Source organism: Cygnus atratus, chromosome 19 (assembly GCF_013377495.2).
Source record: "Cygnus atratus isolate AKBS03 ecotype Queensland, Australia chromosome 19, CAtr_DNAZoo_HiC_assembly, whole genome shotgun sequence".
In the NCBI taxonomy this organism is placed as follows: domain Eukaryota; kingdom Metazoa; phylum Chordata; class Aves; order Anseriformes; family Anatidae; genus Cygnus; species Cygnus atratus.
Window position 1 is genome coordinate 1,179,858 of NC_066380.1, and position 23,249 is coordinate 1,203,106.

The following is a 23,249-nucleotide window of genomic DNA, read 5'->3' on the forward strand; positions in this document are numbered from 1 at the left end:
CTGGTCTCCAGTGCAGAAAGACACATTAGTCAAGCCACTTAACTCTCCTTGCGTACATTCATTCAAGTTCCAAGCTGTATTTCCCCCCAGCTCCGCCCCACAACGATGACGTAGTCCTAAGGATCTTAGCTTTAAATACACATGCTCTTAATCCTAGTAGAAGGCCTTCATCTGGGAGTTATTTGAGCCTTGGAACAAATGCAACAGAGGAGACCAAAACCCACCAGTCTCACTGAATGCATGTTTCTTACTAAGTATACTGAAGCTGATTCAGAGGAGGTATACAACCCTACACGGAACTGGAATCACTTGTTCAAGATGGCATAATCTGTCATTTGATTCCAGAATTATTCCTTCAGGGAATGCTCTCTCAGATCATTGGGCTGCTTCACGCACCATGCAAAACCTCAGTCTTCAGCAGACTTGCAGACAAAAGCAGCATATTCTACCTCCAAGCCTGGGATGCCCAGACTGCTGCAAAAGCATTCCAAACCACCTTTTGGAAACCACGCCATGTCCTCTGGAAGAGTAAGACAGGCAAAGCAGCACACCACAATTTCCAGAGAAAAAAAACGTGGTGCATTTTTGCTAGCTGGAATTGCTTTAACAGCACCCTGGGTAGAAAAGTAAATTAATATTCTTTTGCTCATCAGCCAACTATACTTCCCACACAGCTTGAGGGGACCTAGCTTAGTTACTATATGCAAAATGAATCTGTTACCAGCTATGACACTTACGAACCCAGAAAAGCCATTCCAGTACCTGCTGCTGCTATTCTATGAAGATGCCAAGGTAGCATTTTATTTAAAAGAAAAGAAGATCATCTCAAACTGCTCAACATCTTGGAACATACTTTGTTGTAGCGAGGGGTAAACAGGAGTATAAGCATGTGCTTCAGGGCACCAACACAATATACGTCTTCATCCAAATACAGATTGATACAAGAATACATACGTTTAAATAATTTACTGCAATGAAAGATTCACCACTTTCTATTGTAGTAATATATCCAAAATATTGTAGTAATAAATGCAAACATTTCAGCTAAACAAAGAAGTTAATAAATTGTCCAAATACATGACTAAGATATATTGCAAGCTTTGATATAGCAAGAGGTAATGTTAAATTTAATTAGCATGTCCACAAGTTTCAATGTTTGTGGGTTTTTTTTTGAAGGGGTAAAAAAAGCAAACAAACAAAAAACACAAAATAAGATGCAAACTGATCATTTAAAATTAAAAAAAAAGAAAAAAAAAGTTCAATGACACTGACTTAATGACTGAATTAGTAAACTGACTCCAAGTATTAATTTGAGCTTTCTAGGCAAAGTTGCTCAGGACATTTGAGCAGAGGTCTGACATAAGGAGAGAAGAAGATGCACCCTTCCTCCCTTGAATACTGGGAAAAAGCAGGTATTTGCACAAATTAAGAAATAAACATCTGTTTGCTGATGATGCTTACGAATATATCCCACATCAGTAAGCTAAAATGTTCTTTGTACCTCACCTGACATCTTCCCTCATGCAACTGACTCCTCTTATTTTGCACCTTCCTCTCTATACAAGCCTGAGCATTCCTCTAAAACCGAGTTCAACTCACTGTGCTGCATTAGTTTGGAATACGTGAAAATCAATGATATTTTAAAAAGCTGTTAGTGCAGCATACATATGTTTGGCCACTGTTGTCCACGGTCACTGCTGGGTGTCCACACGTATATTTCTCAGGCTTTATGCTCGCCTAATTGCAGCTGGCATAGCTGCACAATACCATGCGATTCCTCAGCTCCCCAGGGAACAGGAAAGATCTCCATGGAAACAGACAGTAGCACTTGTTCTTTTGATAGTATTCTGACATGGCTGTAATAACACTTCATTTATGACAATACATTACCATGGTTCCATCACGGATTTTTGCAGACAAGCCCTGCCATTGCTACCATCCATTTTCCTTCCCATTTGCTGTTCTGTGTTCTGATCACGCATGTTGCTCCCATGTATCAAGAAATTTTGCTGTGAGAAAGCAGACGGCATAAGCAAGAGAGGACATTTAGTGCACGGCTTCTTTAATGAGACCAGAGGATCTGCCTTATTTGGTGAGAAGTAATAGCCCAAAAGAATTTTAGAGACGCAGTTGACTGCAAAGTGGATCATTAATACAGCTTCTCCCACTGAAGGAGGCAGGGAATATACGATCCAGAATTAACTACACACCCAAACTGAAAGCAAAAGACCTACAGTATAGCAAGACATTTTGCGGCTTTCAGATCTAGAGACGGATAAAAGCCATACATAGAGAAAAAGGCAACAGCTCCCTCTTCTTCCAGGGTGCGCTTGGCTCAGGACGCTGGGTAGGGACCAAGCAGCGGTAGGGGCACTCACTCATGCTATTACTGATCACGATCAGCTTCAGAGGAGGGACAAAGGGGCAGCAAGAAGCAATCCCCAGCAACACATGGAGACACATCGGCCTCCAGCAACACACGGAGACTGTTTCTGATTTGTTGATGTCTCAATATTCCAAACCGGCCATGAAGACAAGAACTCCCGTGGTGTGAAAGGATGGGTTTCTCACCCCGGGCACAGAAGACTGGTTCCCTTACCACACTGGAGTGGCTGGTGGGTAAATTCCACAGAGAATTTTATCCAGTATTGCTGCATAGTTTTAGCAAAGACCAGCACTACTCCTGTGCTTGTAATTCATTTTCTGTCAGAAGTTTGTTCCATCCGTGCTGTTGGCAGATGCCAGATAGTACAGGAAAGCAATTAAAGGTGCTGAGATTTGTTTGGCCAGCACCTCATGGGAGTTGTCACACAGGGACATAGCTCACAGAGACACAAAGACACTGAGAAAGTCCTAGAGGCTCAGCAGCACACTTCGATTCAAAAAGAAGGTTACAGTAAGTTTAACATTCAGAGCTTCAAACACATTCACAGTTTTGACAGGTGATAAAAAGGACAATTTCCTTTTATGTTCATATGCTTGTAGTAATTATAGGCTCCTGTTCCCAGAACCTAGACAGCAGTGGGATAACGGGGTTTCAGCACAGCGTCCCCCTGGCCTCTACCAACCCACAAAGGTAAGCACACCAGTACAGCACGCAGTCGCCCGCCTCACCGATGCCGTTGGTGTGAGAAGCCAGTCCCTTTCCCAGTGTGAGACAGGGCTACAGCCCGCTGCATTACCTGAAGCTAGCAGGGCCCTGTTGTTTCTAAATCAGCAGCATCTCATAAAACTAAGAGGTTCAATTTGCGTCTTACTGCAAGTCTGAGAAATAACAGCTAAATACTACCAGTTCTTTCCGTGAAAGGACAGCAGTCATGATTTTTGCAGCCAACACAATGAGTAACAAGACTTCGTAGTCTGGGAAAGTACAATACATGTGGAAAGTCTCCTCATTTAAGTTTCAAGCTTCTCTATGATACTGAACACACTGAAGCACTTTTTAGCATCAAAAAGAAGATAACAGGTGACAGCACACCATGAAAAGCTTCTTTGTAACACACTCCCTCTCCACATTTCGATGAAAAAAGCAAGTGGGAGTGGGGAAAGGAGGAAAAAGAGAAACTGGAACACACTTCATTAACAGTTGTTTATAACTCATAGCTCGTCCAAAAACAAGTATTGATACTAGGAAGACAACCTCTTTTCTAAGTTATTCTAGTAGGTATGGCCACAAAAGGACGGTATCACTGGCAGTGTGAGCATGAAGTATACTTTGGAGCAGCAACCTTGGCAGATCATCGTATGTTTTCCTCAAATGCTGTATTTGGCATCTGTATTGGGAAGAGAGGAAGGAAACGCTACTGAAACAAAGACGTGGCAGGCTGAGCCCTTGCATTTTTGGCAGCAGCAATAGCTAAGCAGCTGCCAACACAGCTATAGGCTCAGTTCCCTGTAGCTGAAGTGCCCAGAGGAGATTTCGGGAAGGAAATCATTGCTCTCCTCTCCCTCCCCCACCACATTTTTTTTTTCCATGAAACATGTTAGGGACAAGAGAATGGCATCAAATACAGCAGCAAAGGCTACCATCATCTTCAAAACAGAAGAGGGCAGGCAGGTATCAATGTATTTATTATGCTAAAAGGAAAAGCAAGCAACTGGACTAAGAATCAGGATACTTGCCAAGTCCCTTCCAGGTGAACTATCCAGAAGAGAATAAGCATTAACAGAGGAGATACCTGAATGCTGCTTTACCCAGCTATAGCCATAGGAATCACAGGCCTTGTAGGTGAAATGGCGGTGAAGTTTGGTGCAAGAAGCACCTACATTAACTGTGCCAAGTTACAGCAAGGACAAAGGCAGCTAACCACTCTAGGATGTTTTTATTTTCACACAGGAGAGCTGGCTGCTGAAGCCCATCTCTCTATTTTTTATTGCCCAAATTCCATCCAAAGGTTACCTCCTATCTTCTGTCTGGATAAGAAGGTTTCTTTTTGTCAAAGTACCACGGATGCACATGAAAACTACATCTCTTATCTGGTAATCCAATAAAAGTGCTAACTCTGCCCCAAAAGAACAGACAGAATGGCTGTAAGTACTCTGTTATCTTTGTGATCTGCGCTTGAACAACATGCAAACAGCCCATGCAAACTTCTACAGACGTTCTTACATATATGGTCCAAAACTACCCCTACACAGGTGCATGCTGCTCTCTCCTAAACAAACTTGCTGGTTTCGAGATTAAAATGCTAATTGTACGTCTTTCTTCACATTCACTCACATACTCGAGTGTGTGTTCCAATGCTTTTCTGAAGGAATACTATCAAATATGCAATGCACTAACCTTAAGCCATTGAAGAGCTGTTTAGATTTATCCAACAAGTAGCAAAAGTCTGTAACTGTTTTCCTCTCTGCCTGAGGAATATCATCTTCAGCTCCTCCTGATGACATGATTTCTTTTAGGGCAAACTCAGTCCTACGAAGAAGAAAATAGACATATTACTCAGTAATTGAGGGCTACTATGAACTCACCCAGATTAGATGCATGTTCCACGGGGATGGTGACAACGAGCATGCAATGCTCCCTTGGGTGACTCTTCTTAAGACTCATTATTAAAAGCAACATCTGAGAATCAAAGCATGGGACTTATTACTTCACAATGCACTAGCTAACAGAACAAAATTAAAAATAGAATTGGCACAAGAGTCATAAAATAACTGAGGACTGTATTCACAAACACAAAAATGCTAGTAAAAGGATTTTAACATAAACATTTGAGTTTCATACTTGGACAAAGACATTCTGAATTTGCCTTCCAGTTTGGGGGGATGGCCGTGAGTATGCACTGCTGACCAAGAAATTCTGTGATTCCTAGGGCAGACAACATGCAGACACATTCACCTGAGCTTTGTACACCCACGTGTCAGTGCACTAGAGCACTATTGCAAGAGCACAGGGTGCAGTGCACCAGCTGCCTGTTGAAGAGTTCCAGAAGAAGAGGAAGTTTCTGCTCACTGTCAGGAGACTGCGATATGGGTGAGTATGGGTGCCAGACCACGTAAGAGTTCAAACATACCAACCAGATGTCGAAACCTGTTGGTATGAGTCCAGCAAAGCAGGATGTGAATATTGCAAAGCACCGGCCCACGTCTGAGATCCCTACGTTTGCGATCACACAGCATGAAACACAACAGCCAGCACTCAGAGCACCAACACATGAAATCGAAGGGAACAATGAGAGCTGAAAAGCAGATGTCAGAAGCAGCCAGGAGGTGAATCAAGAATTTCAGGAAGAGGGACGATACCCCAGCTCCCGTGTGTTCTGCAGCAAGCTTGACCTAAATCCTGCGGGGAGGCCCCCGGGTTCTGCAGCGCTCCGCTGGGGACGATCGGACGCTCTAGAGCAACTTCAGACAGATTTCTAAAAAACGAGGGGTTGCTTAAATGGCTAAGTATGTTTCATACAGTCAGTATACCATTCCCCAAATTTAATTTAATGGTACAGTCAGTTTTATCGTATGCTACCTTTAAATTACACTACTCATCTACCCCAACCATTGCTAACATTGGCCAACTGAATCTGTGTTAGCCCTGGAGCAGGCAAGCAAAACCAACCACAGTCCTCACATTAGAGTTGCCAGGCCCTCTGCAAAGAGGACTGTTTATGCAATCACTAAATGACAAGCTAGCAAATTCCCTGCCTGCTGCTCTGAAAGGTATCAGGCGGCAGACAAAATACTTGCAGAGAAACCATAAAAAGCTGGGGGAGAACAAAAAATGGGAATGAAGGAAGGCAAAAAAGACTTTTCAGATTGTAGACAGTTAAGACATACTTTGAAAGCCTATGCTAAGCCCTGCCAGTTCCTAATTATTTAGCATAAAACTAATTTGTGGAAAGTCAGAAGAACTGCAGGGGAGTTGGGGGGAGGAGGGGGAGAAACGAAGAGATTCCCCAGCTGAAAACAAAAAATTTTGGAGAATATTCTGTATGTTCAGCTTCATGATATGGCTACTGGCATAAGGCTTTGGACTTCTTATTGAAGCAGAGGGCCAAAGCACCTTTTCTACTTATTGAAAAAAATGCCTGAAAGCACAGGGAACAACCTGTCTTCTTATCCAAGACTCCTGCTGAAAGAGCCCAGAAAACAAACCGCATTCCAGCACACTCTGACGCTGCACACAGACCTGGAAAACTAGTACACCCCGGAGACAGTCCGCTACAACATTCACAACATTTTTTTCTCCCCCTCTATACAGGGGTTCAGGAATGAAAACAAATGCATGTTGCAACCAAGCCACGCAGGCGGCATCGAGGCAACCATCAGCCCGAGACCAGACTAAGTGGTGGCACTGCGAAGCCGGGACGAGGAGCGAGGGGCAGGCTCACCCGCAGCAGCACAGCACCCCCACCACTGCCCCCACCACCTAGTGTCAGAAAAGCACCCACCCTTACCCAAGAGCCTTTCAGCCCCCGTGACAACAAACTGGTTCTGAAGTCTGTCATTTTGTTGTTTCACAAGATCCAGACCCCGTGTAGGTCGGCCGGCCACCCGGAGCAGCACGGCCTGGTGGCCACGCCGCCCTCCCAGCCGCGGCGCAGGGCGCCCGAGGCTGCAGGCAGGCTTCTGCTGCAGGGCTTTGGGCAGAAGTCTCTGTGAGAAACTAGGAACGACATGGAAAAAATCCTATCTGCCAGCTTTTCAGACACGCACAGCCTAACTTCATTAATATTTGTCGAACATTTTGAGGGTATTCCTCTCACCCAACCTTAATCATTACCTCGTGAGACGAGCACGAGAACTTATCTCATTTTCTACTCATGCTTTAGAGGGAGGGAGGTGACCAGAAGACAGTTGGTCTAAGACATCAGAATGAATGGGTAGGACTCAGGCGTTTATAACAAGCTATTTCATTAGTACATAATACATTAAACACAGAAGTCTCAACGTGCCCTGTTTGTTCTAGGTTATTTTATAATGAAACAGCCAAATCGCAGTTAAAAGGAGAATGAAACAAAACTGTAGTTATCCACACAGTCACAAAACCACCAAAGACCTGAAGATGCAAACATAATCGCCCGTGGGACAGAACAGATACAACAGACACACCACCTCCGTGGGAAGAGGGAACGAGTACGCCCCAAGTATCGCCGCTGGACGGTGCCTGTGGATGAGCTCAAGTTTCACTCTCTTGCAGGATAATTAAAGGCACGTTTTGGCTCTGCCACATCTTGCATTCAGAAAACTGGAGTACTTCTAAACCACCTGGTGCATTTACAGATGGACACGGTACAGTGGAAAGTCCTCCTGAAATTCCTTAAGGAGATGCTTAAGGAGTAAGATGAGGCTTGCTCAGGATGGACACGTTTCTTACTCACTGTGCATCAAACCTATCTTCACGGTGATTATAAAAACAACCATACAGAAGTTACGTTACCAAAACATTCGGACTGAGCCACATAATGGGCAAGCAGAGCCTTCCTTCCAGGGAAAAAATAATGGAAAAAGAAATAAGGATTTCAACCAACAAAGAAGTAGAAGCAGAGAAAAAATAAGTGCAGTTGTAAGAAGCATGACAATTTCCATCTGTGAGGTATCTTTAGAAAAGCTGCTAGAAGGTAATTTTTTCCACAGATCCCAAGTTCAAAGCAACATTTTGGTTACAGGCACGAGCTGAGTACTGCTGCAATTTAAATCCTAGTTTCACTCAGACACAGCATGTGCCTGAATATGAAGAGAAGATGGGAAGGGAAGATGGACAGAAAAAGGAAAATGAGCAGTTAAGTGACAGGAGAAGCTGGCTTTTCCTTTTTAAATCAAGAAGAAAAATAAAATTAGTTATCTCATGCACTGGTTTTGGCTTCTCATGCACCAGAGAGGGTGGCATTTGGTGCTGTACAAAGAAAGAACTACAATCACAGCAGCGCAGGAAAGGAGGAGGTCTTCCCGGCCTTACAGACTGTGTTGTAATGCAGCAGCATCACAGACAGAAGAGAAAATTATTATTAGAAACAGCAAGTGGCACAGCAAAGGGAGGAAGATAGCTACTGACACTGCCGTTTCCTCAGGGACTGCTGAGCTACAAATGACAAAAATAAATAAAATGCAACCAGTAGTATATCCACAATGTAGACCTCTCCTCCTCGATTCAAGAAGTAACCCCGCAGATCTGTGCTCCTCTTCTGCAGACAGACAGTTGTCCCAGTTTTCTAAGCCCAGCTATATTAGAAATATCACCTACTTATATTTTTGTTCTTGCGTTTGATGTTTTTTGCTTTTTTTCACACAAAAGAAACCACTGGGCTGCTCTGCACATTTCTTGTTTTTTATTCAAGTAGCACATTTTAGAACGATGCTGCTGGGAAAAAATATGTATATATATAAAAACGTGGATGTAGGTAGGTAGGTAGGTAGGTAGGTATCTCTAGAGTCTGAAGGAGACTCTGAAACATTGATTTAAGACTTAAAATAAGACAGAAAAATGTGACTTTCAGCAGACGTTATTATTCTCTCCAAGGTTTTGCCAACTCCTCAGGCTATACAAGGCAGAAAAATTGTGCTAGCCAAACACAGCACTTCACATGCCAGGTTCTTACCAACACGCTCTCAGAACGCACAATTCCAGGTTTGCTCAGTACAATACGTTGTTGTATTGTGCAAATGCATCCCACTGCAGCATGGAGGACAGGAGAGAAGAGCTTACAGGCATCCCAGAGAACACCAAGACCATGCAGAGCAGTTGGAGCTGAAAGGCAGTAGGAGGAGGACGGGTTGTGTGGGAAACGGATGAAAGCTTCACGATGCTAGCAAGTAGTTTTTAAAGTTATGTGTCACTTACATCACACACATTTCCACTTCCCTGTGGTTTGCTGTCTTTTGGCTAAGGTTTTCCAGGCTCGGTTGGAAAGGAAAAAAAGCCTGCTCGAGTCAACTGTACACGCTCCCAACCGGCCCTATACTCAGGCTCAAGCTTGCAAGGCAAGGCATGCTTTGTGCATGGTGAAAGAACACCCTGGTTCACAGAAACCAAGCTGACAACGGAAGTCAAGCACAGATACGTTAAACAACATTAGCATTAGGTGCGGTCTCCCTAGCCAGATTTATTGCTCAGCCAGGGTAACTGTAACCTGCGATTCATCTGTCTGGTAGAAGAGGGAGGTCACAGCCTCACGCCTGACACTCGCTGCGGAACAAGCGGCGATCCTGGAGCAGGATGGTGCCCGTGACCTGGGCAAACTGCTGAGCACGGGCACGCCAAACGAGGGAAGGTCCCTGGAGCTGCACCAGCAGGGTGGGCTGGACGTGGCACCTCGACCTCCTGATGTCTCCTTTGGCAGGCCATCGCTCCTGCTCAGCAGCGGGCTCAGGAGCCCAGCTGCCTTCCAGTCAGCCCGCACAGCTCCTCACACAAATGTTTACGGGATAAGAGCCAAGAGTGCCCACTAGCAGTGCTTTATCTACTTCATTTAAATGGTCAATTGAAAAAACAACTCTTCTCACTAGACAATCAGCGTTAGACTTAAAACTCTCATCCTGTACTAGGAGAGGCACTATCTCATTACACAGCCTTTAGCTGCACATCTCTCCTGTATTTTAAGAAATTAAAGTCTGTATTACTGAGCACAAGCACAGATACTTCACATACGTGATAACCAACCAGTCTTTCTTACTTCAAATCAGAGGAATTTAGCCCTAAAGCTTTAGGTATTTATACTTCAAACCATCACTTTCATTAAAAAATCCTAATATTTCCAAAGAATAGGCACAAACACATCTTTCGGAAGCAACCCTTCCTAAAAGCAGAACACATCGTTCGTGTAGCAAGTGACTTCACGCACCTTACAAATACTGATCCCCGTGGAGTTTCAGCCTTTCAGAGATTAAGTCTGGATGTTGAATATTCACACTATGCAGAGAAACATTTATTACAACCCAGAAAAGTGATCAATATGACCCAGGGAAGCTTCGTGGTGAAAATTAGAACAAGAATCTGTATTTTATTTCAGGCTCCAGCTGTTTTGATTACTGAGGTTTCGACTCTGTCCCTTAAATAACCCCCACAGGAGCTTCAAAACAGGACAGCAGATGCAAGTCTAGCATGGCAACCCGGGGTGGTCAGTCTTGGGAAGAGGAATAAGAAGAAGAGTAACATCTTATGGCAAAAGTGCTGCTCTAGTGTTTTTCACCCGCGCAACTGATGACAGTAGGCTGCAAACCAAGCAGCGAGCTAGGCTGGGCTGGCTGTCTTGACTAACCCTTAGCCTGAGAATCAGAACTTGCATTTCTGCAACAGATGCAACATGAAACAGCACACTGTCATATGAACGGCACGTCCTAAACTCTTGCTGATCTGGAGTTTCATTGCTTGCACCGAATACAAATGGCCTGGGGTTTACAGTTGAGGCTCTGATTAATATTCAAATGCTGGAGTTGAGCAGGAAATATAATCATGTGCTTAGACAAGTGAGCTAATGATAAGAGTAAGTTATGGTTGCATCCTGATTCACAGCTTCATGGATAGTTTTACCATTTTAATCAAGAAATCACAGCAGAGAAATATAAACTGCTTTTCAAATGCTTCCCACTCCTTGCACAGAGATGCAAGTAATAACCAAAAAGCAAAAGCAAATAAACTTTCTACATCTATCTTGTTGAAACAGGAACTTCCCCAGACTAAGGCATCATTAGAACTGCTCTCCACAGAAACTATTGGTAGAATTCTATTTCTAACCATTCTAATCTGTCAGGACTTGGAAGGTTTCAAACCCTGAGTCAGAGAGAGCGGCTCTCTTTTCACTTTTCATCCTGAAACATCTCCCACAGCATCACTACCAAAGAGAATGCAATATAAAGCCCGACACCCAGTAGGTATTAATCAGCTGATAAGAAATAGGTAACAGATAAAACTAAGCTCTTGATCACTCATACCCGAAGCCTGGTACCAGCACAGCTTGAATCTCTACCAGTAAAGGTCTGATTAGCTGTCCCTTACTTCCAGATCAGATCGGAGCACCATTCTGTATCCAGAAAGCTTCAAAGTTCTCGCTAGATGATACTGAATATGGTGCTGGGCTCCTAACAGCCCGCTAACTCCCTGTTAAAAGGAAAGGACAGATGCCAAGAATCTTCCTCATGCTTTACTCTGAGCAGCTGGTTGTGGCACCTCCCCTGCTGAGAACTTCCTTCTGAAAAACCAAACCGAACCACTGCAGATGACAGCAGTACCCATCAAAAGAAAAAAAAGAATCCCACCCCTGCATTATGCCAACGTTCTTTCCCATTTCATCCTTTAAGGAAAAACAAACAAAAAATTACTGGTCTACAATAGACGGACCAGCACCACTCTGCTGCCATTGGCTAGGAGAAATATGAGCATTTTTGCTGCTGTCAAGCAAGACGTCTACCTTTGCTATTTGCCTCTCTCTTCCTTCTACAGACTGGCATACTCGCCTCTTGTGTTTCCTTTCAAAGCTACGCTGCACGTTTTGGGAAAACCATCTGTGTGTTTCCACGTACTCTGCTCAGAGCGCTAGTCCTGACAGAGCTGCAGACAACACAAAATTAATTAGAACCCAAATTCATTCTTCTTGCCAAAATACCTAATTCTCTGCTGAGAGCCACCGTCCCCAAATTCCTGAGCCGCCACTTTTCACATCAGTAAATACGTGCCCCCCATTCACACGTGCACGCCAGAAGCTTCACAGCTCGCTGGCGCCAGCACTTCGGGGGGAGCGGCGAGGGGCAGGCATCCATCACAGCCATTACAGGCTGACAGGCAGAGGAATCGGACATGTCAGCTACAGCGACTTTATAAAGAAATATGAGGAAAAAAAATATAGATTCCTTTATCATTCCAAGGTTTGTAGTACGAGTTGGAACCAAACAGAGGCATTTCTCATCCCCAGCCACTGCTGACCCCCGGGCACGCCCGCACCGTGGTGATTGCAGCTCCCCGGCCCCAGCCTGCTCTCCCCGCGCCGGGGCACGGCCACCGACAGGCCGGGGGCTGCAGCCTGCGGGACGGGCCCGGCCTACACCCGGCCAGGCTCCCCACGGGCTGCGCCCGCTGCTCGCAAAGCACCCCCACGGGACGCACAACGAACAGGGCTTGCACAGAGCCCGGCCTGCGGAGACATTTTTTGTCTGACCACGAGAACAATCAACTTAAAATGTAACTTCAGACGCAGAAGCAAGTACCTATTTCGTTCAGCTCGAAACGCCGGTCAGATCACGTTCTCTGTGCCTGGACGTTGAGTTACTTCAAAAGGGCACTAAGGGGAAATGCAGCACGAGCAAGGAGGGTGAAAAACTTCTATTTTGTCAAAAAACGACAGTGTGGCTGACTGAAAATCACCTGCAGATGCAAACAGCTCTACTCAATAGGGAACTCTCCAGGAAAGTATTTTTCCTACTAAAAATGTACCGACTTTACAGCTCACTTGCAGAAGTAGCAAGCTCTGCGAATCAAGCAAGAGGTGAGATATGTTAAAAAAATAACAAAGCCACAAAGCCAAGGAGTCCTGTGGCGCTGCCCTCCACGCTGGGCCAGGCCGGCGCCTCCCTGCGCACCGGTCAGCCGACGGGCCGCCCTCCGGTCCTGCCCCTCAGACGCACCGAATGTGTCCCGCTCCTTCAGCTCCGCCATGCTGTGTGGAAATGACTGGCTCGATAACCGTCAGGGCCTTCGTCCCTCCCGCAACGCTGGTGTCATCGGACAGCGACCCAAGAGTTACTGGGAGAAGCAGAAGGAGGCCCGACTGCAACCGCACAAGCCTTGTTTGCCACACGGGGCGGAGGAGAGGGAAGATGCCCGAGAAGACAGGACGCACGCGTAGCGGTCTCCAGACCCACAGCGCTACAGCACGTGGACGCGGCAGACAGCAGGCACACAGGTGCACAAGCAGCAGCCACCGCAGGCTGGCAGCGCTCTGCCTTCACGCGAACGCGCAGCCCGTTCCCGGCCCGCCGGGCACCCGGCGGCTCGCCAGCAGCCGCCGAAGCCCGCAGGGACGTGGGCTGCCAGCCCCACGCTGCCTCCCGCCCCTCCGCAGGAACTGACTCAAGACTCCCGCAGGGAAACAGCCAACGCCACAAATTCTGCTCCGCTCGGAGGCAAATGAATTTGAATACCCGGAACAGAGTGTCAATCTTGTTATTTCAGTTTCAAATACGTGCCTAGGCTATAGGACCAGGTTTTTTACAAGCCCTCTATTGCTTCCAGCACACCTGCCTGTACCCGGAACTGCAGCTTTGGCACCGTTGCCCCAGAACAGCGTGGAGCTGCCCACCAGCACCATGCCCTGGGAACAGAAAGCTGGCCCTTCCCGTCCGCTACAGCAAGAGATCGTCTACGTCACGCCTTACCAGCAGGCTCTCCTGAATTCACTCCAGGCCGACTCACTTTACATACGAGTGACACAGTATCACCACAGGATGCATATGTGGCCTTTTTCAATTAACTTCATAACACAAAACTTTTGCTTCTCTTCTTTATGCTCCTGCCACTCGCAATCTGTTCCACATTTGTCCGCTCCGTGCCCTCTGTGATCCCTCTTTCGCTACAGTTCACGACCCTCTGTGTACGGGATGAACAAAGGGCAAAGCCCAAAAACGCCATCACAGTTGGGTCTCTGCTCTTGTACTGACTTAACCAGCTTGCAGCTGAAAATGAGCCCAAGCTCAAAGTCAGGCTGATGCAGAGCCTCCGGGTCACCAGAGTCCAGGAATCCCCAGAAGATGGTTCAGAAGCAACGTTGAAGAGGCTGCACCTACTTCCTTTCGTCCACGTTTAACTCAAATTGTGACTCTGCAGTGGTGCCTGCATACCACCTACATGGTGCTTAGCAGTCATTTGCTTTGTATGAAAGAGCAGGAGAAAAAAAGAACATCAGGCTAGCCTACTCTTGGCAGGGGTGGGAGGGGAAGAGGAGAGAGAGAAAAACACCATCAGCTGCGGCGGGTTGAGCTGTGTGTATTTACATTTCACAAGCTCAACTATTTAGTGGTTTATTTACACACAATGTGCTTGGAGCAGTTAAAATGCCAGTTGTGTTTTATCTTGATTTGGTGGCAACGCGCATAAGCCACAAAATCACAGGAAGAGCCTGTAAATGAGACGTGAACCTCGCACATCTGGAAATCTGGAAAAGCACATAAGCCACTGCGAGAAGGGAGGAGGATTTTGGAAGCACAGGCACAGTAAGGGCTGAAATGCATCAGTTATGACAAGACACCAAAATACAACCCAGGGACTCAAAGGCAGCTCCGGAGTCACAGCAGAGCAGCACGCGCTGCAGGGCTGCGCATCCCCACGTAGCTCCGCGGCCAGGACAACCTGCAGCAAGGCGTACCGGGGCCCCGGGACGCGCGGGGTGCCCCTCCATATTGCAGCGAGCAGGGAGTTGCAGTCAGCTCCATTTTATGCACGTTCGATGGCACGACGCCAACACAACTGTTGACTGAGCCAAAGCTGGGCCCCCTTGAACTAAGCCATCACCTAAAGCAGTGTGGAAAAGCACATGCCTCTCGCATCTACAGCGGCCAAGTTCCTGAAAAGCATCTGAGCTACACGATATTTTTTTTTCTTGACTCAGAAAACGACCAATGTTTTAACTCCTTTATACACACTCCTAATTCAAAACGGTAAGGTTGCCATACAATGGGACTTGATGTTAATGCGGTGCAGAGAATTCGGAGACCTCTTTAGGCCAGCCATTTACTAGACAGTCCAAATGGCAGCTGGGGCCAGCATCCGGCCCGGAGGGCAGGACTCATCACATGCTACATCTTGTTAGCATTCTTGGCCAAGGTGTCAATGGCTGCTTTCCAACAGGATCCTTACCCTGACAAGAAAGAATGCAGTGCAAGCTCGGGAAAGCTTTTTGATCAGCTCAGTTCTCCTCCTCCCTCCAAGACGGTGTTTGGCAGTGAGCTGCCAGCAAGCACGGGAATTGCACGGAGAGCGTCACCACTCCGGGAATTCACCCTGCAGAGCACAAACCGCTCCTGGACCATTACTCTACCACAAGGCAGAGAAATCCCTCTGCTGATTTCTACCTTAATTATACAAAAAATTGAGCTTCTAGTCTGTGTTCCATTATAATAATAGCAATAATTAAAAATCCTTCAAGCGAGGAGTCCTCCAAACCTGCTGTTCCATCCAGGCTTTTTGGCATCACACACTTCCTTTCTTGCCTGATATCCTGAGGGAACCAGACTGATGGTTATTCTATTCTATTCCTGTTGCAGGACTGTACTGTGCTCTCTCAGCACATGTAAACTGCTAGGTAATATTTGTGTTGGCAACTAACACACATACTTTATAGAAACAGACCTCTATTTGACCCTCCATGCAGCTCCCACGTACGACTTCGTGCACTCCTTTAAACAGCCTTCCTCTGCTGCAACACATACCCCATTCCATAACTCTGTTTCCAGCCTGTTTAAAAACTACATATCCAGAATAGGGCTTATGTGCTTAAAGAGAGCAGCCTGGCTATAAGAGCCAAGCCTGCAGAATGTTCTTAGGCAAGAATACCAAAGAAAAGGAGTGTAAAAATTGCTTGTACAAGTCCTGGTTTTCCTCCTGCACAGCTCGCTCCAACTAAACATTTCTATGAAAAGAACTATGAAGAGTTCTGTGAAAAAAAGACACCAACACAGATTTCTGTGATAAAACCGATGGCTGTATTCTGCTTTTTTTTTCCCCTTCCAAATACTGCCTAAATAGCTAAGACTTAACTGTAACATCACTTCAGAACAGCCTTTCACACCAGAACTCTTCCTTCTGGCCTCAAAGTCACCATACATGGCAAAAGACAAGCCAAAGCAACGCGTCCAGATGATCAGATTCATCTCCGTTATTCATTTACACTGCTGTTTATCAACAACTCCTTTTAAAGCCAGCAGAGCTAAATCAGAGTAGAACCGATGCAAAGGTGCAGTGTTCGTGGGCTGCACGGGGCGAGCACAGCGGCAACTTTCAGCCTTTTATCACGAGTAGATCTAGTTTCTCTAGTGACCACTGCAAACAAAGAACAGGGTGCTACTGTCTGGTTGGATCTTACACGTTTAACGGAAGCATGTTCTTACATGCTCACCCCAACCGGCCATCTTTGTGAGAAACCTCCAGCGTTCGTAAGGGACACGGATTACCAAGTGACTTTTGTCTGTGCATTGTACACGCGCTTTAAAATAAAGCAATGACGACAATTGTCTCTATAAAGCAGTAATATATTTTTCCTCTACATATGGTTTCTGTGAATAATTGCTTTTATATTTTCTGAAGCAAAGTACCTGGCTATCACGTTTGTGTACGCTGTCTGTATTATTTTGGCAGCCCAGACTGACTGGCAAATTATATTCTTCGCTTCTCGTTAAGCAGCTCTTTTATTTTTTTAAACAAGCATAATCCGGTTTATCAAAATATCTTAGAAGAGACCGACTTATCCGACTCCAAAAAGAAGCAAGAACACGATTTAGGGGCAGGTGTCACGCTTCTTCACCGCTCCCTGCGCCGCCGGAGCGCGGCGAGTCGCGGCCGTTACACAACGGGGTTCGCCCCGGGTCGCCAGGCAGCGACTGCAGCCGCAAACTTCCGCGGCGAGAGCCCCGGCAGGCCCATCCTGCCATCCCCAAGGCTGCTCCCACCACTGCAGTTTCGTTGCTCGCAGGAATGGTGGGAGGGCATGTGCATGCTGGGAGATTCACTTCGCCCAGCGTTTTCATCATCCTACCGTCCGACAGCGCTGCTCCGCACTGAGACGAGACGCCGAGAACCACGGATTGCGTTTGGACAGCTCTTCCAAACCTGGCAATTTTTTTTACGATAACGGATCCGCTCTGCGGGCGGGGGGCTAGAACTGCCGAACCGAGACACGGCACGAGCTCGGAGCCCGATCGCTACGGCACAAAAGCCCAGCCGAGATGTTGACACAAACGAGCCCCGCGCTACGTGCCGCAGGAGCAGAGCCTGGGAGCTGACAGCCGCCTCTGTCTGCGGCCTTTTTTTGGGGCCGCCGTCGGGTGCTGGAGCCCTTACGGGCAGGAATGGGCAGCACGTCTGGGGGCAGGAGGGCACAGCCGGCCCCGGGGGGCACAGCCGGACCCCAGCCAGCCCCAGCCAGCCCCAGCCGGCCCCGGAGGACCCCCCGGAGGGCACAGCCGGACCCCGGAGAGTCCCCGGGGGGCACGGCCGGCCCCAGCCGGCCCCCGGTTTCTCAGCGCCCGCCGCCCCGCGCGCCCCCCGCACGGACCCCGACCGCCCCCGCGGGGCGAGCCCGCCACGCACCGACAGCCCCGGGGGAGCGCGGCCGGGCCCGGGGGCAGGCAGGTGCCGGCCGGGGGCCGCTCAGCGCCCACCGCCGGCCCCGGGGGAGCGCCGGGGCACCGGGCACCGGGCGCGGCGCCGTCACGGCGCTGTCACGGCCGCAGCGCTCACCCGCCGCCGGGGCCGGCCCCGCACCTGCCGCGGCGCCGCCGCCTCACCTGGGCCGGGCCTCGGCCTGCGGCGGGGCCTCTCCGCGGGGACCGGCGGCGGGCGGGAGGCGCGGGGACACCGGCCCGGCCCTGCCCGGCCCCACGCCGCCGCTCCTGCCCTCCCGCCCCGCCCCGCGCACCTGGAGGCCGTGCCGGTGCCGGTGCCGCTGTCGGTGCCCGTGCCCGTGCCCCTGCCGGTGCCGGGCGGGCGCCGCCGCCCCCAGCCCCACTCGGCTCCGGCCGCGGCCGCCCAGGTCCGGGGGCGCGGAGCGCGGCTGCCGCCTGCCGCCGCTCGGGGCCGGCCTCGCCCCGCCCCCCCGCCCCCATTGGGCGAGCGCCCGGGCCGGCGGCGGGGCGGCGCGCCCTGATTGGCCCCGCGGGACGTCACTCGGGAGCCCGCCTCGCCCCCCCGCGGGGCCGGGCACGGCGGGAGGCTGGAGCCGAGCGGCGGCGCCACCGCGCGGGGAGGCGGCGCGGCGCCACCGGGGGCCGGCCCAACGCCGCTCCGCCGCACCGGGACCGGTACCGGCACCGGCACCGGCCCTCCCCGCGTCCCGCCCGGCCTCAGCCCCGGCCCCGCCGCGATGGCCGCCTCCCGCCCGCCGTCACGTCCCCGCCGCCCCCATGCGGAGGCCGCCGCACCTCGGCCCGCTCCGCACCGCCGGCTCCGCTCCGGGGCAGCAGCGAGGCGGGGCGGCGGGGCGGCCAGCCAGCCCGGTACCGGCGCCCAGCCCCGCCGCCGCCCCCCACCCTCCGCGGCCGGTACCACGGCGCGGCCCGCGGGGGTGTGGCGCGGCCCAGGGCCCTCCCCCCCCCGCGCCGCCGCCCATTGGTAGGCGCCGGGCCGCGGCCCCTCCCCCCCGCCCCGCGCCGCTTCCGGCCCTTCCGCCCGAGCCGCGCCGCCGCCGCCATCATGGTGAGAGCCCCCCGCCGCCATCCGCCAGCATCCGCCGCCATCCGCGCGGGCACCTGGACCCCGAGCCTCGGCTCGGCGGCCCCGTGCTCTGCGGGCCCGGCCCGGCCTCACCGCGGGGGGGAGAGGGGGGTGGGGGGCGGATGGGCCGGGGGGCGGCCGGGGCCGGGGGCGGGCGGGGGGGTGCCGGGGCTGCGGGGCGCCCGCCTGACGCGCCGTGACCGGCTGCCCGCCGCCCGCAGGCCAAGATCAAGGCCCGGGACCTGCGGGGGAAGAAGAAGGAGGAGCTGCTGAAGCAGCTGGAGGACCTCAAGGTGGAGCTGTCGCAGCTGCGCGTGGCCAAGGTGACGGGCGGGGCCGCCTCCAAGCTCTCCAAGATGTAAGCGGGGCCCGGGACGGGACGGGGCCGTGAGGGGCCGAGCGCAGGGACCGGCAGGGACCGGCCGTCCCCTGCTGCCCGCGCTGGGGGGCGGAGGGGAGCGTGTGGGCTCGGGGCTCGGTGCGTGGGGCTCTGCTCCGAGGCGCTGAGGGGAGGCCTGCTGGGTGGTGCCGCGCCGCAGCGCGGAGCGGGCACGGTGCGAGCTGCGTGGTTGTCCGATGTCCCTGTCATCCGTGGAATGCCGGTTCTTTAAAACCGTGGTGGTTGTCCCTTGGTGCGTTCTGAGACATCCTCTTTTTTTTTTTCCACCTGCAGCCGTGTGGTGCGCAAATCTATTGCTAGAGTCTTAACTGTGATCAATCAGACTCAGAAGGAGAACTTGAGAAAGTTTTACAAAGTAAGTCCAAACTTTCTACGCAGTAATTTTGGTTATTCTCAAACACACTAAAATTTTAGAAGCATTCTAACTCTATGGATTATTACTTGTAAAGCTTTAAACTTAAGGAAAAAAAAGTTCACGTATGTATAGTTTAAAGCTTTCTAGTCATGGTTCACTTTAAAATACTGTTAAGAGACTAACCAGGGCTCTGTAAGTTCAGTGTGAGTATGTTTTGCCAGGGGAGTTTTCTGGGCAGCACCCTTTCTCTGAAAGTCTAGTATATCTTTTAGAAGGTGCAGTTCCCAGAAATGCAGATACTCTGCTTGCTAAATCTTAATTATTAAGTTGCAGGTGAGTGAGTAATTCTCTTGCTCAGCACATTCCTGTAGTTTTTAGAATAACACTTGTTAGGGGTGTGGGTTGGTTAGAATGGGAGAAGAAAATTTCAAAAGGTCTTGGGAAATTGGGACCCATAAGATCAATTACTTACCTCTAACCTGAGTGAAGGTTAGTAGAGCTGGTACAGAAGTTAGTATCAACTACTGCTTCCCAGCGGAGAGAAATGCTGTAAGCTTCTAGACTGTGATGATAGTTCTAGTGCAAAGAAGCCTAAAGTACTGCTGCTAATGTTTTTATAGGTACCTCAGCTCTTTGTGAGCTCATGCATCGATCTCTGCATTGCAGTCTTTTAAACTCAACTGTTGTATGTTTTTGAAAATAGGGCAAAAAGTATAAGCCTCTGGATCTGCGGCCGAAGAAGACTCGTGCCATGCGGCGCAGGTTAAACAAGCACGAAGAAAATCTGAAGACCAAAAAACAGCAGAGAAAAGAACGTTTGTACCCTGTCCGGAAATACGCCATCAAGGCATAAAACGGCAGTGTACTGAAAGTTCTTAACTGTATTGCCTGGGTATGTCTCATTAAATAGAACTTTGTTTGGAAGGTGTCAGTGGTGTTCTTTTGAGTAGCAGTTATATAAAGATGTCTTCAGCTTTATGGAGAGAAATCAGAGGGTTCTCAGAAAACTTGTTTGAACTTTTATTGGTAATGAATATGCTAACATAACTTGCAGCTTACGATTATCTTTTCTCTGTGAAGAGCAGGTGAATGAGTACAGATCTGTGGAGCTGGCACAGAACCCGTTAAATGATTTCTTTTTCTGTCCCTCGCTGCGGTTCTTTGGAACCCGAAGTCGTGATTCTGAAGGCCTTTTTTGGTTCTGATGTAGTGAAGAGTTGCACAGAGCTGTCCAAGCGTTATTGATGTAGTAATGGTTTGTGTTAGTATAGCTAATGTATTCTAACATGAGAAATTCTCTACCCAGCGGGGAGTCCTTACACACAATTGGATCCAGATTCTGTTCAGGGAAAAGATCTTAATTCTGCTCGCTGAACTCAGCGTAGATCTGAAGGGTTTTTAAGCCTCAAGCAAATTGTAACCAGAGAGAGGTCTAATTACGTGTGGTAAAGTGAATTTCCCATATATTGAGATATTAGGAGGGATAGCTTTACAGTGATGCTAATGTTGGCTGTGTGATAGCTTCAGTAAGGGCTTAGTGCGGACCTGAACGCGATGCACTTGGCAGTGAAGGAGGCGCAGCCTGACAGCTCTGGCCCAGGCCCTGCAAGGGGCCAGGCTGCTGAAGCGCGCTGTCAGGTTGGAGCGTTGAGCTGTGGCTTCTGTAGGCTAATGCGTTACCTAAATACGCGCAGCGCTACAAAATGCTTTGCTTCCTGTTTCCGAATACCCTGCAGTGGCCAGCAGTAGCCTGTTCGGGATAAGCACGAGCTTTTCCCCCAGCACGCGTGGCCCTCCAGAAGAAAAACAAGCAGACCGCTGGGAGGATGCAGATCTGCACACTTCTGTCCCAGGAGCCTGATGCCGTTGGGTTACAGATTGGTAACATGGCGCTTACCATTCAGTGAAGAAAGGGGGGAAAAAAAAAGGGAGGGGGGGAAAAAGCTTAAGTACCAGGCACTGAGAGTCTAAGGTGAAGCCCAGGGAAGACTCTCAGCGTGTTGGCCGAGCTGCACAGATAAAATGAATCGGGGCTCGCAGCTGACACCTCTGAACATCCTAAAGCCATTGCTGAGAATTTGTTAATTCTGTGCTGCACTTCTCCAAGGTGCGGTTCCAAACAGAATGGTTGAGGTCAGAAGGTACCTCTGGAGGTCTCCAGTGCGGCTGTGCTGAGAGCAAGGCCGACTTTGCAGTTAAATCAGTTTGTCCAACTTCTTCTGTATTCTTCCGTATCTAACGGGTTGGAGCTGCAATCTGCTGTTTTTCAGAAGCTTTTCTGTATCCGCCTGTGAAACAACAAAGCAGAATGCTCAGCTCGCCTCAGCTCTGCCCCTTTGAGCTCCCTCAGTGCAGCGTTCAGGGTGAGGGGCACGCTTTGTTTCTGCATTCTTACACAAGCGGTGGTGGAGCCAAGTGTGTAACTGCTGTGTGGGGTGGGATTCTCGTGCTGTGCTTTCCCGTCGAGAGGGGCAGTAGGTGACCTGTTAAATACTTGGCAGTGAAGCCCAGAGTGCGAGGCAAAGGGATTGCCACACTGCTGCGGGATTTAATAGGGGACAACACCGTAAGTTTTTGCACAGTCTGCACCAGGTGCGTAGGGAGAGCCAAGTGTGTTTCTGGCACTGCATTAAATCCTGGGGCTGAATTGCTCCACCTGCCTGTAGCAGGGTGGCAAAACGTGGGAGCCCGGCCCTTTCATCAGAAGCGCCCTGTGCTGTTACAGAAGACAGCCTGTGGACAAACAACTGTAAAAATATTGGGAGTAACGTACTGTGGTTCTCCGAATGGATGCAGGAGTGACGGGCTGCAGGTGGGGAGCTGCACGTTGCAGCTGTCGGAACAAAAGGTGCTGCTCCCTGCCCTTCGTGCCGCGCTTTGCGGGGCCGTCAGCGCTCTGTGCTGCTTCCCGCTTCGCCGAGCGTCCCAGCAGGTGCCGGGGTGCCCCAGCCCCCTGCCGGCAGCCGCGGGCTGGGGGGGCCGACGCCGTCTCCGTGCTCCCGCAGCGGCCCGAAGGCAGGGGGCGGTAGCGGGGGTTGGCTCCCGCTGGCAGCCGCAGCGAGCACCTGCTGCCTGCCCCCGGCCGGGGAGGGGGGCGCTGAGCTGACTCGGTTCTGGGGACGGACGGACGGACGGACGGACAGACAGACACCCCTCCGGACCCCGCCCTGCCGGCAGCTGCCGCTGCCCCGTCCCGCGGGGCTGGGCGGGCCCGGGCTGGCCCCGGCCGGGCTCCGCGTCCCCGCCGGCCGCGGGGCGGCACCAGCGGCACGGGCAGAGCCCGCGGGGAGCGGGGGGGCAGCGGCCGGGGCCCGGCGGGGCGGCTGCGGGGAGCCCCGGGCACGGGGGGGCTCCGCTGCACACAAAGCCTGGCGCTCCTGGCCCTGCTCCCGGTGCTGCTCCCGCTGCCTCCCTCCTGCGGGACGTCAGCCCCGCAGCTCCCCTGGGCGCTGCCCTGGCTCCTGCACACAGCAGGGGACGTGGGGACGCAGCGGGACGTGCGGGGCCATGCGGGGCTGTGACCACAGCCCTCGTGTCCTCGGCCGCGCCCGCTGCCCCCGCGTGCCACCATGGAGCTGTGTGAGCGGCGATGCCATCGTCACCCCCGGCCCGGGGGGCAGAGCCATGTCTCGCCGTCCCCGTCC

The 23,249-nt window shown here is 50.6% G+C and overlaps 2 protein-coding genes across 2 annotated transcripts in view; one reads left to right on the top strand and one right to left on the bottom strand.

The window, feature by feature from the left end:
* The window catches only part of SCAI (suppressor of cancer cell invasion), a 42,182-nt gene extending 24,044 nt beyond the window's left edge, over positions 1-18,138 (bottom strand). Inside the window, exons 1-2 of the mRNA XM_050714539.1 lie at positions 18,057-18,138; positions 4,784-4,915 (exon numbers count right to left, since the gene is read on the bottom strand). Of these exons, the coding sequence (XP_050570496.1) occupies positions 4,784-4,890 (107 nt within the window). The 5' untranslated portion in view covers positions 4,891-4,915; positions 18,057-18,138. The remainder of the gene's footprint in view (positions 1-4,783; positions 4,916-18,056) is intronic.
* Positions 18,139-18,753: 615 nt separating this feature from the next.
* RPL35 (ribosomal protein L35) lies at positions 18,754-20,529 on the top strand. Its single transcript, XM_035555433.2, has 4 exons — positions 18,754-18,832; positions 19,072-19,208; positions 19,524-19,605; positions 20,309-20,529. The coding sequence occupies exons 1-4, from the start codon at positions 18,830-18,832 to the stop codon at positions 20,456-20,458; spliced, it is 372 nt and encodes a 123-aa protein (XP_035411326.1). The 5' UTR covers positions 18,754-18,829; the 3' UTR covers positions 20,459-20,529.
* Positions 20,530-23,249: the final 2,720 nt, after the last annotated feature.

What these genes read in the sequence shown, in the direction of transcription:
- RPL35 (XM_035555433.2), top strand. An exon ending in GCCTCCAAGCTCTCCAAGAT is followed by an intron (nt 19,209 to 19,523) that starts GTAAGCGGGGCC and finishes TTCCACCTGCAG; the next exon opens with CCGTGTGGTGCGCAAATCTA. An exon ending in ACTTGAGAAAGTTTTACAAA is followed by an intron (nt 19,606 to 20,308) that starts GTAAGTCCAAAC and finishes TTTTGAAAATAG; the next exon opens with GGCAAAAAGTATAAGCCTCT.